This window comes from Vanessa tameamea, chromosome 18, assembly GCF_037043105.1.
Source record: "Vanessa tameamea isolate UH-Manoa-2023 chromosome 18, ilVanTame1 primary haplotype, whole genome shotgun sequence".
Taxonomy (NCBI): Eukaryota; Metazoa; Arthropoda; class Insecta; order Lepidoptera; family Nymphalidae; genus Vanessa; species Vanessa tameamea.
The window spans coordinates 2,633,677-2,650,760 of NC_087326.1; the positions used below are offsets into that span (position 1 = coordinate 2,633,677).

The 17,084-nt window shown below is 32.1% G+C and overlaps 2 protein-coding genes across 2 annotated transcripts in view; one reads left to right on the plus strand and one right to left on the minus strand.

Annotated features, from left to right (window-relative positions):
- Positions 1 to 17,084, plus strand: part of LOC113400186 (putative leucine-rich repeat-containing protein DDB_G0290503) — a 364,402-nt gene that overhangs the window by 11,806 nt on the left and 335,512 nt on the right. The window lies entirely within an intron of this gene.
- On the minus strand, positions 1,612 to 12,259 carry LOC113400153 (mitochondrial potassium channel ATP-binding subunit). Its single transcript, XM_026639619.2, has 14 exons — positions 12,095 to 12,259; positions 11,658 to 11,997; positions 11,076 to 11,231; positions 10,524 to 10,669; positions 9,817 to 9,892; positions 9,003 to 9,143; positions 7,873 to 8,057; positions 6,681 to 6,858; positions 6,027 to 6,146; positions 5,218 to 5,321; positions 4,405 to 4,579; positions 2,867 to 3,045; positions 2,309 to 2,456; positions 1,612 to 1,726 (listed from the first exon to the last, which is right to left on the minus strand). The coding sequence occupies exons 1-14, from the start codon at positions 12,139 to 12,141 to the stop codon at positions 1,628 to 1,630; spliced, it is 2,094 nt and encodes a 697-aa protein (XP_026495404.2). The 5' UTR covers positions 12,142 to 12,259; the 3' UTR covers positions 1,612 to 1,627.

The following is a 17,084-nucleotide window of genomic DNA, read 5'->3' on the forward strand; positions in this document are numbered from 1 at the left end:
GGTACCGTAATGTTAAGCGTTACAGTGGTATGGGCCGAGGTAAAGCATTCCTTAAATTTATCATATATCATTAATATTCTCAAATAATATATACATATATATATATATATATGTTACAATGAGAGAACGAGCACTCAATATTATTAAAGTCGATTTTATATACTTAATAATTTAATTAATATCTACTATTAAAAATTTGATTTATTATATAAAAATAAATCAAATTTTCTGACGAAAGGGTAAATTAAAAAAATATATATATTTATACAAACAATTTTATTACTCTTAGCACAACTTCATACATAAACTATAACAATACACTTGTCAACAACATATCAAATTAATATCAGTGTAAAAATAATACATATTTATTTTAGTCTTAAAATGTATATCAAACTAAAAAAAAATTTGTTGATATTTACCATGTATAGTCTTTTCTGATCGAAGAAGGAATAGTGACATACAAACCTGAGATTTGCTAATAGCTCAGCTATATTGTGCACTACTAACAATTCTTGAATAATATGTATCTTGATTTATAACACAACTTTCACAATTCCAGTATTAGGTCACAAAGGGCCAATTTTTATATCCTTTTATTGAATAACGATATCGCGTCAAATAGATGTCAAATGTTGTTTATTTTGCTTTGTGGTTGGAATACACTATACATATAATTTGTATTTTTATTTAAAACATGTGAACGTCTTTAGAGTTTATCAATCAATTGAAGCAAATTTAACATATTCCAGTAGCAGGACTAAGGCTGAATAAGCAACTTTGACCTTCAACTGACATAACAACATGGGTCGATATCTAGGAAAGTCTTTGGTATTCCTTAAAGATTTGTGCAGAAATAGCAATGATGGCGAATTAGTTGACGGAACTTGGCAGTAAAACGATTTGAGCATTTTACTTCCAAAATTGTATAAGTAGACGATAAATTAATCAAGAACTGTTTATAATCGCTTAGAATATGTAACTCTATGGTTTGGTCTCATTATTTTATTGAAGTATAGTATAAGTCAATATTTCGATTGCAACGGAAACTATGTAACGTTTTAGTGAATATTTCTAACGACAAAATATTTTATAATCTCACCACTACGCAAGTTCCAGCGAGTCATTCGGACAGTTTTAATTTTTGTCATTTTATATCACAGCAAGATGTATACATTTTTACACTGACAGAGAGTTTAAAACATTAAAACATATAAATGTCTTTCTTCCCGCTCCCCTACCACCAGATTTGTTGTAAAATGATTTTTCAAACAACTCTTTATCCACCACAATAAATAAATAAAAAATACCGATTTAAATCTTAATCGATTGTTCCAGAAATTCACCTAAATCCATAGCCATATAGAACTGTTTGATTAAAAATATTGTCTATAGTCTATGATATAGACTATACATAATATTTCTTGAAGCATGACAGACACACATCAATCAAATACTTAACGAATATTAAAAGCCCTAATTATTACGTGTAGTAAAATAAATATCATTTAAAAAGTTAACATTGTCTATGGTTATAATTAAAGACAGAAATAATCTGTATAACAGCGTGCAGCTTCGTGAATTGACTAAGTTTTTATGGGAACATTATTAATTCTGTGTTTCATCTTCATAATGTTTTGGTCGGGTTATCAGAATTTTGATCCTGTTGCTTGATGAGGTTCCAGTAGTGACCCTTTAATTTCTTCAATTGGTCATGCGTGCCCATCTATGGAAAATTAAATTTCAGCACTTAAATATGTTTACGTTGATATACGAAACCTACAGTTTAAACGTAAATTATTAAATAACTTATTTTATAAGCAGGTAATTAATGGGCTTGTAAGAGGGCCACCTGATGGTTATTGGTCACCATCGCTTATAGACAACGCCAATGCGATCCAAACTTTAGAACTAAAATGTTACGTCCCTAATGCTTAGCTGACTAACACCGACTCACTCACCCTTTCTACCGGAACGCAATAATCTTAACTATTGCTGTTACGAAGCATATCTGTTTAGTGGGTAACTAATCTAACTAATTTCGAAATTATATTATTTATTATAGTATATGAAAAAATGTTAATATTGTTTTGCTTAAAATTCTTTCAAAAAGTGTATTAAAATCTTGATCATACAATCACAATATGTATGGAAACTGTAAACTGTTAATGTATGTTTCAAACTACTTGTTTTATAATGTAATCTAACCGCTAAAACTAAAAAGTATCTCATCGATAATCTTGAATAATCCAGATAAAACCGGTTGAAACCGATATTGAGGGTCATATATCATTGAATTTTAACTTACCTCTATTATTTTCCCCTTACTCAATACGACGATAAGGTCAGCGTTCATGATTGTAGATAATCTGTGTGCTATCACCAATACTGTTCGACCTTTCGATGCAGTTTCTAACGCAGTTTGAACCACTCTCTCACTGGCAGAATCTAAGGCACTGAAAATATCGATATATTTTTAAATGAGAACGACTTATTTCTGTTAATATTTACAAAAACAATTTAGTAATGAAGATATTGTTCTGAATGAATTTTGGGCACGGCGGCCATTTTTATTGCAAAAAAATACAAGAAATATTACAGATATGAGAGTTGATAAGACGACAATCCGACACGGTCGTAAAGAGAAAAAAACTGAATAATATCTTATAGTAAAAATTTCAGTTGCGTCACTTTCTTCTAAGGATTAGTTTTCTTGGTTAAATATTACAGCACTAGTATTATAGTATGTTAATTCTTAATTCTAAGTACGTCTAGTCAAGACTAACTTCGAAATATCCTTCGATGATAGGTTCATGTTATAATAGCATGCTTTCATTCATTATCATGAAATATATAATATCCTTACCTAGTTGCTTCATCCAAAATCATAACGGGTGGATTCTTAAGGACTGCTCTTGCTATGGCGATTCTCTGTTTCTGTCCCCCACTCAAGGACATGCCACGTTCTCCTACCATAGTGTTGTACCCGTCAGGGAAACCACGGATGAAATCGTCAGCATTCGCGGTTTTTGCTGCTTGGTAAACCTAAAAGTGTTCCATTACTTTACAAGTATGTTACGAAGGCGGTATTAGAAGTTCATTTAATTTGATAGTAGGTGTTTCAGGGTCGTAACGTAGGGACGTAGTGTTTAGTCCATTCCAATGGCAGGAGGTGTAAAGATAAATAACCAAAGTTTGACCTTGAATTGACATGATATCATTGGACGAAATCTAAGTAATCTATAGAATCTTAATATTGGCAAAGTTGTAATCGTAACTGTAGAAGTAAACTTAATTTCGATATAAGTAGTTCAGTTAATTGTATTGTATTAGAAATATAGATATATTAATCAATAACTGTTTGTAATGCATATTATAGAAGATATATTAGCAATGGACTGCTGCCATAAGAACAGTTATATGGGGTATTAATATAGTTAACTTTATTACGGTTAACTATATGAATACCCCATATAACTGTTCCAAAATGAAGTAAATTAAAAAAAAATGTATAACTGAATAAACTAGACGAAAACTTGAAAAAAAAAATTATAATGAGCATCGGTTTATCTGGACCACCTGGCAAGTATTCAACTCGGCTTACATTAGCAACATTTGGCACGTTAGCTACACATTACATTAGGAAGGCGCTGCCAAGCGGGGGACCTAATTACATGTATGTAATTACACTGGTAATAAGACTTGAATTAATAGAATTGCCGAATAACTGGCCAATATGAAGGATATATTTTGCGGTAGGACTTCGTGCAAGCTCGTCCGGATAGGTAACTCTTTATTTTTCCTGCTAAATAGCACTTAGTAATGTTGTGTTCCGGTTTGAAATATCAATTTTACTTACAGATACAAAAGACATAACTTCTTAGTTCTCAAGATTGGTAACGCTCTGATGTAAAGAATGGTACATATTTCTTACAGCACTTTCCTCTGAACTCTTTTTGTTATTGGAGTAATTAATGAGTTAAGAACTATTGTGTTATATATTTGTATACCTAGATTTAGCCACAATAGAAAGTGAACAGCCTGGATATATACCTTTGGTTGAAGCTTGTTCCATCAAAATATACTACGGGTGTATAGTGCGAGGCAAAAGTTTTGCACGATGTTTTCCTTGACCACAGACAGAGATGAAGGAACACGAGACGTATTACAAAAACAAATAAGGCAAACGAACACTCAACGGAACTTGGTCGGAATTTAATGAACATCCCTCTTGTTAAAATTCACGTGTCCGTTGACCGTGACTGTTATCCAACGGTTATATTAATCACTGTTCGTCATTGGTAGGATAACTGTTGGCGATAACTACACAGACGGCAATCTTATCATCGTATAAGAGCACCTCTAGTGGGAGATCGTTATTGTCTTGATAACAGTTCAACTCACCTCAGCATCACTAGCTTCTGGGCGTCCATATCTGATATTCTCCTTAACAGTGGTCGCAAATAAAACGGGTTCTTGACTGATCAGTCCCAGGGCTCTGCCCCGAAGCCAAAGACAGTCAAATTCTCGAATATCGATGTCATCTATCGTTACTGAGCCGGAGTTTACGTCATAGAATCTAGAAAATGAAATTAAGTTAAATAATATATAAATTTAAAAGACCAGCTCTACCTTAACCAACATCATTACAGTTAAATGATATTTCTGAAGATATTGTAGATGACAAAGAGTTTTTTTTTTTTTGACATAATTACACAAGGAAAGGAAAATGGGCCACCTGCTGGCAAGTGCTCCCCAATGACCATAGACAGTGGCGCTGTAATAATCATTCCTTACATCGCAAATGCGCCATCGACCTTGTGAACTAAGATCTCATATAGTTACACGGTCCTTGTGCCTGTAGTTACACTGGCTCACTCACCCTTCAAACCGGAACATAACAATGCTAAATATGCTGCTTGGCGGTAAAATATATGATGCTTGGTTATCCAAATTGGATAATATTATTTTATTTTTATTGTAACCATACTTGCTATTTGTTATAAACACTTGGAATTCTGATTATCGTAATAGGAAAAAGGGAGGTAGCTATATAGCATAGACAACTTAATATCCCAAAGTATATTTGTAATTAATTATACGGCGTTAAGTTATGTTTGAATCAAAAAACAATATCAGAGATATGAGTTTGTATCAAAAAAAAATATGTACAAATTCATACTTTTAATTTATATAATAATATTCAATAATCATTACCTTTCAAGTAAAGTGGCGATGGTTGATTTCCCATTACCAGATGTACCAACAATAGCCACAGTTTTACCCGCCGGTATCTTCAAGTTGAAATTATTCAGGACAACCTTAAAAATAAAGACATATCATTCTACATTCCAAGAATACCAACAACTTATATATAACTAGGTATCGCCCGTGACTTCGGTCGTGTTTTAGGGATTGGTGATCAGGTATGAGCATAGAAAAGCCTGTGTTCTTCCTTGGTGTTGAAGCTTGCATGTTCAATTACATCGAATTCGTTTCAGCAGTTTGGTCGTAGAAGAGCAACAGACAGACAGAGCTTCTTTCGCGTTTACAATATTATTGAAACGAAATTGTTTTACGCGGCTTACAGTAGAACAAAATGGCAGAAATCGTCGCGTAAGGAAAAGGCGCTATGCCTTCCAGGCGACTTTCTCTCTCTTTTTTTAGCTCTGTCTCATTTTATTATATATGAATAAGGTTTTAAGTTATTCTTTGTTATTGTTTTAATGAACGGGATTTTTAATATCAATTTTATTTTTTGTCATTTCATTATTATTAAACCATTAAGGTTTGGAGCTTATTACAACACGCTGCACCAATGGATACACATGAAGCAGAATTTCATTAAAATTAGACACATACAGGATTCCTCACGATGTTTTATTTCACCGAGCACGAGATGAAGTTCACTAGCGCTTCCCTGGTTTTAAACCCGCAATCATCGGTTAAGATTTTCTAATCACTGGGAAATTTCGGTTCAGACTTATTAAAATAACTTAGCTTATAGATAAATAAATACTACTTACCGCTTCAGGTCGCGTTGGGTACGCAAAAGTTACATTTTTAAATTCAATATCGCCGTGGAATTCGTGGTATTTAATTGTCTTAGTGCCGGACGTATCCATAACGGGTTCCTTGTTTATGTACTGAAAAAAAAACGTTAAGTAAATAAATTCTCTGTTCATGAACTTGTTGTGCGGGGAGCTAGAAAATACTGGACTGTGAGTTTTTGAGTAATCGGCTTATCGGTACAGTACAGATTTGAGCAAGACATTCTGATCCCACACATTAGTTATTGTAAGACCAAATATGTATGATTTGTATTGAGTTGTTCTGGTTTTAAGGACCAGCCAGTATAATAAGCTAGTGTAATCACAATCACCGATCTGTTTTTTTGGTCTGTGGGCGATGATGACCATTTATCATTCCATACTTATTTTTCTGCGTTTCTTGCCGGTTCTTCTCGGTAGAATCTACATTCCGAACCGGTGCTAGCTTTACTTAAAATAGTTTGTTAAATGAGGTGCTTGTAAAAGCCTACTTGAATAAAGTATATTTTGATTTTGATACAGTTCTAATAATCATGCCATACTTAAATGGGAAAATATTTATGTAAATCTTTTTGTAAGTAAGTGTAAACTAAATTACAAGCATTATTTATAATAAAAAACGACTCAAACCTCGAAAACCCTTCCTCCAGCGCTGAGACCTTTAACAACCGATCCGAACAACAGCGACAGTTGGGCAACCGACCGCTGGACTGTTTGAGCGTTGACCAAGAACGCCATGACGTCACCGGCTGACATCTGACCAGTCGACATGAGGTGGCCGCCGAGGAACATGGTCGCCAGCACCATGCTGAAAAGTTGCCCTCAGATTTAAAGACGAATACATCACTCTATTTTTAATCTTCAGTCTCAAAATTAAAAATAAATATTCCGACAAGAGCCGAGATGGCCCAGTGGTTAGAACGCGTGCATCTTAACCGATGATTTCGGGTTCAAACCCAGGCAGGCACCACTGAATTTTCATGTGCTTAATTTGTGTTTACAATTCATCTCATGCTCGGCGGTGAAGGAAAACATCGTGAGGAAACCTGCATGTGTCTAATTTCAACGAAATTCTGCCACATGTGTATTCCACCAACCCGCATTGGAGCAGAGTGGTGGAATATGCTCCATACCTTCTCCTCAACGGGAGAGGAGGCCTTAGTCCAGCAGTGGGAAATTTACAGGCTGTTTATGTTATGTTATGTTATTCCGACAAGGATACCACGTCGTGGTAAAGACGTTCCATTCTATACTTATATGTCGAAATCAAAATTAGGTCTAAAGATCTCTTGTATAAATAGAACATTGAAACGATATTTTCAAATAAGTTTGTTATATGTAATAGAAAAACGGACGTGCAAATGGGCCACCTGATGGTAAGCGATCACCACCGTAGACGTTGGAGTGGTAAAAAATATTAACCATTCCTTACATCACACTATTGCGCCACCAACCTTGGGAGCTAAGATGTCTTGTCTCTTGCACCTGCAGTTACACTGACTCACTCACCCTTAAAACCGGAACACGTGTGTGCTACTTATAATAAATAGCATTTAAGGTATTTTATTTTCAAAATACTATCTTTTTGACAAGCATTTATTTAACTTCACCTATTTAAATATGCAGATTTGACATAGTAACTAAATTTAACCTTATTTTAATATTGGTAAAATTACGACTAGTATGCTAATATTTGTATATGTGTATATCGATCAAAAGCCATTATTTACTTTTTAAACATTACACTGGTTATTAGGTAAGACTGGACGAAGCTTCTACCTCTATAATATTATTTGGCTAAAACCATTAATAACCAACTTACCCATTTAAAAATAAGTTGGTCCCAGCTTGGAACAAACCCACGCCAAGTCCAAGCTCCATACTTAGATCAGCTGCTGTATTGCATTCCTGAGCAAAGTATTTAGCTTCGTTCTCCTCCCCAGCAAACGCACGAACAGTCCTCATGTTGGCTATGGCTTCTTCTGCTACAAGAGTTGCTTTTTCAATCTGAATATTAAATCACTTTCATAATAATCGTACAAAACGACAGTCAAATAATGCCACAACGCTCTCCTCATTTCGAAAAGATTTGTAGTCTAGGTCATCTCACTACTAAATTGCGGTTTAATACACATGTGGCATAGTTTGGCCCGACACAGAGGTTTCCGCACGGTGATATTTGCACCGAAACAAAAGATTAATTAAATTTAAAAAAAAATGGGTGTTATGAGACACCTTGTTGGATCGAAGTTGTTTTCGCTATATATTAGGAACGTTTATGCCGGAATAGATAGATATGTGTTTGTATATCCATAGAAAATATATACGGAATATATGTACAGCATCTATTCTTGTACGGCACACGAAGTGAATCCAAGCTTGTCCGGAAGATATTTCTTTAAACTTAATAAATGTTGAAAACTTCTTTTTTTTTTTTAAATGTTGGACAACATAACACACATTACTCTGATCCCAATGTAAGTAGCTAAAGCACTCGTGTTACGGAAAATCAGATGTAACGACAAACACCCAGACCCAAGACAACATAGAAAACAAATTAACTTTTTCTACATCGACTCGGCCGGGAATCGAACCCGGGACCCCGGAGTGGCGTACCCATGAAAACCGGTGTAGACACTACTCGACCGCGGAGGTCGTCAATAAATCCTGACTATTTATGTATCTGAGATAATTAATTTTATAAAAAGAAACAGAAAAACGGATTTACATAAAATTTAAAGCTCAGTTTTGTTAATTTGTAAATTAACTCTTTTCTACTTTGAAATAAGAGCGTCAATCGTCTGTCAATGTAAAAATGTTTGTTATGTTTAATATTAGTTTAATTTATTACTATTATTGGAAATATGCTATGGGACTTTAAAATCATTGAAGATATTAATGAGTATTTTATAATAAAATAACTTATATACTATATAAATATAAATCAATCACCTGAGCTTGTGCTTCTCTGGAAAGTTTCCTCAGTAAGGAACCAATAAATGTTCCTCCTACCACTACCGATGGTACGCACAACAATGTCAGTCCTGTCAAATGTGGTGAGATCACTAACAAACTAACTGCTGAGCCAACCACCTGTAGACAAAATTTTATACAATATAAAAATATACATAACATAACAACAGCAGTACCAATTTTTCAAGTGGCTTTAGGCATCACTGTCTTGGTGGAAAGGATATTTGCAATAACTATTTACATCCGAATGAAATTCAAATGTGAATGGTCAGTGACACAGCATAATTATAAGCACATAGTTGATAACATTTTATATCCTATGGTTGAGTCTTGGCAATGCACTATTGACTGTGTATAAGTAATATGTCATATTTCTTATATCACCCGTGTCTATAGGCACTGGTGACCACTTACTGGAAACCCATTAACGAATATGTGTATGCCTTCCTAAAGTATATTAAAATGATGTCTATTCATTAAGACATAACAAAAGGCAAGAAAAAGAAAAAACTATTCGTTTTCATATGCAAGTAAGGTTGATTTCCGTGAAAAACATGACAAAAAAACTGTGTCATGACAGAAAGTACAAGACATAATCATTTTCAAAGCAGACCAATTTCCAAAAGTACTCATTAAATGTTTTTTATATTATAGTTTAATAAAAAGTAATGTTACTACAGTGTAAATATAGTAGATTTATGAATGTTTGACATATGTAAGGTTTATCATAGAAAAGTAAAAATTTATAACACTAATCACAGAGCCGTAATATTATTATTAAGGAAAAACTTACTTGGGTAATAGCTCTCAAACCACCTGAGATTGTTTGTTTAAATGAGCTCTTAAAGTCCTGTACATCTACAGTTATTCTGAAAATAAAATAATAGCTTTCGATACCAATAAAGCTTATTTTAAATTTATATGTGCAGATTATTTTTGCATTTTAACTTTATGTCTAAGAAGTTTCACTATACTGTTAACAATGGGATATATATTGGTATATTTATTGGTGTATTTATGTAACATTTTGACCAAAATTATTTATTAGTAAAAATTGGGTACACCAGTTCAAGTCATACAAAACAGACATGTGCTATGAGACAAGACAAATTAGACGATTATATCATAGGTATTACACATAGAGTTACAGACAATAGCTTGGTAAATATTTTTTAACCATTCCTTATATCACAAATGTGCCACGAACCCTAGGAACTAAGATATTATGTCCCTTGTGCCTGTTAACTGGCTCATTTATCTGGTACTAACATAAAATAGTCATCACTCATTGGTCACTTATTGCTCTCGTGGTTACTATCGACAAATCACAATTTAGATTAAACTCAAATAAGTTACTTAGATTTTAAGGAGGCTTGCAGTTTTGTTAATAAGTAATTTTTACACCATTATCAATATATATAAACACAACAATGTTACAATTAAAATAAAGAGTAAATACTATCTCTTTTATAAAATGTTACCCAGAATTAGTAAAAGTACCTGTTGACGAGTTCACCAGTTCTCTCTTGGTCAAAGAATGCCATATCTTGCTGCAGAATCGATATAAACAGATCTTGCTTCATTTGAGCTGCTACCCTTTCACCAACTTGAGCTAATAGATGAATATAGTAAAATGTAAATATTGCCTGAAACATAAAATTATAGATAAAATTATTTTAATAAACAATACTAGAACTTGTTCATGATGCAAACTATAACATCACCTTATAAAATTTTGCATAGAAATATGATAATTATCAACAATTTAACAATATATTATATATATGATATAGTATAGTATTTATCCATTTTAAATGTGCAAACAATTTTAAATACATTTAAGAAACACCAATTACTTTTTCGAATTTTGAAAAAAAAAGTCAGGCTTTGTGTATGAAGAATTTGTATTAAGACAGCACAGAACAGATGGACAAATCATTGTTTGTTTATATTGCATTCTATTACATAAAATTTATAATAACTTTTCCTTTTAAGTTGGAATGGGGAAAAACTGAATGGAGCTATTGAACATAGTAATTGAAAATAGTTTACCTGTCCAATGTACAATGATACCATTTTTAAAGCAGGCATCTTTATTTCTTCAATAAAATCTGCAGTGGGATTGGTTCTCATACCCGCTAGTACATTCACAATCACACCCAACATTGCTGGAATGTATACATTTAGGAACGCTACAGTGAGGGCCGACTGAAACAGAAGTTTATTTATTTGTTTATACCAAAAACTTGACTCACTGATAATTTAAACACATATAGTCTATTCCAATTGCAGAAGATAAACAAATCTTAGTTTCGTACATTTCAAGTAATTTGCAGCTTATGCTATACAATACAATTCAGTTAATATTATCTTAATTTATAATACAACACTAGAATCTACTATAATTTGCATCCAGTTCTGATGGCAACTTCACCAAGACACGAAACATTTTTTTTACAAATCTTTAATGAATACTACAAATTATTCAAGATATTGCCTTATGACATCAAGTCAAGTCAATGTAAAATTTAGTTCATTTATCTTTATTCATAATGTGGATGGAATGGCCTATAGATTATACCTTTTCTGATGGTAGTTAGTTGTATTAATGTCTAAGTTACAATTTTTACTTACAGCAACAGCTGCTGCCAATAACCACTTATGTGGCAGAAGATACGCCCAAAACCTTTTCCAGTCAAACTTGGCACTATCATCATTAACATTCGGCCTTCGTTGAATAACCCGAGAGAGGGTCGCTTTACAATGTACAATACCACTACTGTAAAGTAATCGCGCAGCTAACCCTAAACTGACGCCAGCGCCTAGCTTCCATGGGCTACAGAGTAACAAAACGCCTCCTTTCACATCTTTCTCTGCTGAAGATTTAACATTCGATATGTAACGTTTCACAGCGTCCGATGGTTTGTTTTTTGCAAAATTTACAAAGTAACTATTATTTTTAACTGGAAGTAACCTGTAAATGACATAACGTTGAGATTATTTCCTGTTAAAACAGGATAAATCGGGTAAATATTTCGGTAATTGGTTAGAACAAAATTATGTTTAAAAACCTTTGTCGCATAAGTTGGCAGGAATTCATGTGCAATAACTGCCACATGTTGATGATACTTTTCGTTTTAAATATTTAGAATATAATCATTTAGTCATGATTATTCGATAAGAAAAGTTTTATGATACAAATTAATTCGATTACGTTAGTATCATTTTGACATTCCATCTACAGTGTTTCAATTGTCAAAGTCAAACAATGTCAAAAATAACTTGGATACTTTGTAGGACAAATGATGTTTTATAATGTTTTGAATATGTTTTGCAATAAGCAAAGATTGCATTTTAAAAACCTGTTTCTAAGCTTTACTAATAAATTACCTGAAAACATTTAGAAACAATACACGCTGTTTGTAGTTATGTAGATACTTAGATATCTTTAAGCCTTAGCGAATATTTTGTCTTATTATAATATAGTTAAATACACTTATAAATATAAATCTACAATTTTAGGTTACATTACAACAAACAAGAAGTTGTACGACAGTCTACAAGTTTAGAAAAACATACACTATGCGTATTAATCGTATTAGTGCGGTAACGTATTCAAAACTCCTTTTAGAATGTTCCCAGATGAAATCTTATAGGATTGGCTAAAGGTGATTCCATTAGTTAGCCAATATGTTATACACTGGCACTTTACATAGGCCTCTCTCGAGGTGCGCTTCCAGATCTCCATCTTTTACAAACAATTGGATTCCACCACCTTCATCGATCCACCTAGCTGAAGGGACTTCCCCTTTAGGTCTTATCTTCTGCAACGGCTATAGTTGGTCAACCCACTGCCTCTTCAATCTGCTTATTTTATAAGCTATATCAGTAACAACAGTTTCTTCTTCGGATAATCTAATTTCCGATTTTTTCTTTCAATGGTATACCGAAAATAGATTTAAATAGCTTTTAAATAATTCTGAATAACAACGTGCTTATAAGCAATAAACTTTTGGCTCACTAATTAGAAAAACTTAAAAAAATATATGAGAGTAACGTATAAAAGCATTTCCAACACTTCGATGATTTAAATGATTTCTTATTTGTTTTGAGATTATAAATGTCAATGCCAACTTGGATATTTCGTAAGTAAAGGATATTGTATATCAATGAAATTAATTTGAAACATAGTTAAGGTATAACATCAAAATTTGCTGTAATAATCTATTCGCATGTCATACTCTTAACAATTGAGAACAAAGCCCTAGCAAACGGTGATTAAACCTAACCACCCTTTATTGTAATGCTATAATCCTTTCCAACCCTCAATAACCCTCCGTTACGAATGGGCACTACAAATCGGCAATAACGGCCGGGCTATAAAATGAATTAACATTTGACCGCAACGACTACTGGATATATAATATTTTCTAAATAAAAGACAATAAATAAATTTTATTTACACATAAAAAACCGAATTTGAAACTAAAGATTATATTTCAGAACATATAACAAAAAAAATAAGTAAATTAATGTTTTTTACATAACTATGATTTTCTACACTTTTTTATCGACTTTAGTCTCCTCAAATAAACATATGAGTTATAATGAAATTAATTTATCATTTAATATAAGCCTAATTAAATTATACGATTTGTATTTTTATTTAAACGATATGAGATCCTAAGAAGGTACTAACTTACGAGTACACTTCTATTTCTGAATTTATAAATTACAGTATTCATGGTAATTACATATAACGATACAAAAGCACAGTACTCCCGCATGTAACATGGAATACCAAATATAACCTCCTTGAATAAAAAACATCATACAGACAAAAAAAAACTATTTTAAAAATCGAATCGTATTTCTTCGCTCTCCGCAATCACACAGATGGTCAAGTGGCGCGTGTGCACCCTGATTTTGGCGCCAATAAACCTATTGTTTAACACAAGTGCCGCGAGTTTAACGCAATTATTTGTATATCGCTGTTTTTTATTTGATTTTATGCCATTTAAAGTTTCGAAAGGCATTCTTTGTGTATTATTTTTGTAAGTACTATTATTTTACAAGCCTCGTTTTATTATTAGGTTAAATTTTATTGTTTCTAGTAGGTATAGTAACTAATTTTAGCCAATAAAACGTAATTATTACGTGGAAAAAAGGAAAATAGAAAAAAAACTTTCAACATAGATTTATTTTATATTTATTATATGTAATTACATAGAATATTAGATAATGATTGATTAATGAAATCTTATTTGCGAAAAAAGTTAAAATAGTACGTAACCTAACCTTATGTTTATAATAATAAATATCCTCGTCATTATTTGTGGCCGATAAAAGCCGATAAAATAAAAAATAAATAAATAAATCCGATAAAATCCGATATAACGTGTACTAATTAATATTCACTTTGCCTATTATTAAATTTGAATAAGATTAAAAATATAAACATCAAGATAATTGTTAGTTACAATACACTAAAATATAGATGATAAAAAATTACGAACATTAAACGTATTCATTTATTTCCATACAGGTTCCATTATATATTTAAAGGCAAGTATGTACCTAACTCTGCTGAGTTACTTGTTGGTTTTTATCGGTAGACTGCTTTCTAAAACTGTGGTTGGCACATTTAATTTATCTTTCTCATAAGATACTTCAAAAGCGAAAGGGATTAACTGAATAAAGTATACATACATAATGATTTCAGCATGTTTACTTTTTTATTTTGAATTCGCTATTCTTGATTATACAGGGTTATTGGTAATTCGACGTATTCCCGTTAGGTGATAGTGGTGACTATTTGCGATAATTTTAACCCCCATATGCATCATGCAAAAGTGAACCATTTTTGAGTTATCGCGTTTTTTAGATTTTTTCAAAATAAGTCAAAAATGCAACTTCAAAAATGTATTTAAAAAAAGTATCAATTAAAATCTACTTTTTTCTTCTGATTTATAAAAACGATTAAGCACTGGATATTTTTCAATATTTAAACAATAATTATCGGTCCAAATTTAAAAATGCGAGACGGAAAACGATATTATTTCAATATATTTTTTATTTTTTTCCATCAGATATGCCTGAAAAACAAAAAAAAATCATTATGAAACTTGTTCTGCAGATTATTTTAAAAACATAATCGTTTACTTAGCTTTCCGAAAATGTATAAAAACTAGGAATTTATTTCAAAGCATCCGAAATAAAATGATCAGAAAGGACGCTGGTGGAAATTCGTATTCGAACATGACCGAATTCGTACTAAAGGTCGCTCTTTAAAATTACTACAAAATTGATTTAAAATAATAACCAATGTAAAAAAACTTACTTATTTACTTAACTTCCTTACTTAATACAAATTTAAAATAAAATTTAGATACATAAACTAAAGTAGCTAAGTTACAATTAAGATATTTTGTATTATCATTTTAATCCTGTGCACGTTATTTACGAAGAGGATGCTGAAAGAAGAGTTGATTTCTGTAGATTCATGCTTAGTTCGGTAGTTAAGTCACAACTTAGAAAAAGAATGCGACTTTGCGTTCGCAATAGGGGAAGTCACTTCGAGCAAGAACTAGGCTAAATTATAAATACGGGAATACGTCGAATTACCAATAACCCTGTATAATACTTTATGTAGGTAATACACACATTAACGTTTACAACAGGAATGTCCATTCTCTACCCGCTAACACACAGTTCAGATACTGTCTTAACGTATTCTGCGATGAAAACGACTTAATTTTTCTGATCGTACTTTACAAGATTAAAAAAAAATGTAAAGTCGTTTAAAAATATACTCATCCTATGATTATAAACATATCCATATATATATTATATAGGTAAGTTTTTTATTACAAGATGTTTTAACAAGTACTTCAGAAGAAGACAGACACATGACTACTTCAGTAAGATTTATTAGCACAGGAACACGTGGATAGAACATTATGATTGTTTATATGTAATTTATTTAGTTCTAAATCACCGATTGCAATTTGCAGTTTTTTTTTTTGATAAAGTAATTAAGTATTAATAAAAGAATTATTGGTTAAGTTAACTTTAAAATTGCATTATTTGCTTTCTGAGACTACCACTGCACGCTTCTACTCCTACATTTAAATGATGAACGAAGAAAAATAAACTGACCTCTTTTCTTTCTTAGTGCATTTTCTGTACTTTTTTTTTATTCCTTATCGATATGGATTTTTCGTTGTGACATCTAATGATTAAGGAAAAATACAAATAGAAAGATGAGTTCGCTATAGAATCGTATTTGTAATCGAATCAAATCAACTGTGCTTGTACAACTATCAAAGTTATTAAATAAAAGTAAGAAAAGTGTGTCAACAATTTTCTATTTACCCGTATACAGTATACAGTAATCCTGTGATAGTTTCTAAATAATAAATATATAATACGTTATAAATACGTAATAGGTAGATACGATACCATTAGCATGGAGACAAGCGATATGTGGGACTTATACTGTATTATTGTAAACCTACATAAGCTGTAGATACCAAAGTTTTGGGTTAAACCTGGGTCGGGTCAATAAATATGAAATGTGAAAGAGACTGGATTTTTCGGTCAAAAAATACTCAGTGGCTTAACCGGAGTTTGTAATTTTCACGCACAATCCTGTGTTTCGTAAAGCACATGAATCCGTTGTTCGAGCAGGTCAAGTCTATCCGTTGGATTTATCGTCCCATTGGATTATTGGAGTAACGAAACAGAGAGCGCACTTGGCCGAAATCTGTCGGAGGACGTCATTATATCTTATAATGACAAATATTTTGTTGTCGCTGAAACTATTGCACCAAATTTTAAGACGTAATTTTTTATTAACGGAAAAAAAATTCAACAACAATTTTCAAGTTATATAAAATACAAAGACATCTCACTGACTTTACTTTATATATTTTTAAGACAATAAATTGTCTTATGTATGTCATTTATGCAAAACAATAAAACAAATACTGACTTCAAAAATCCATAATATTTGACACATTCAATGTGTGTAATCTTTTCCCACACTGACCACAATAAATT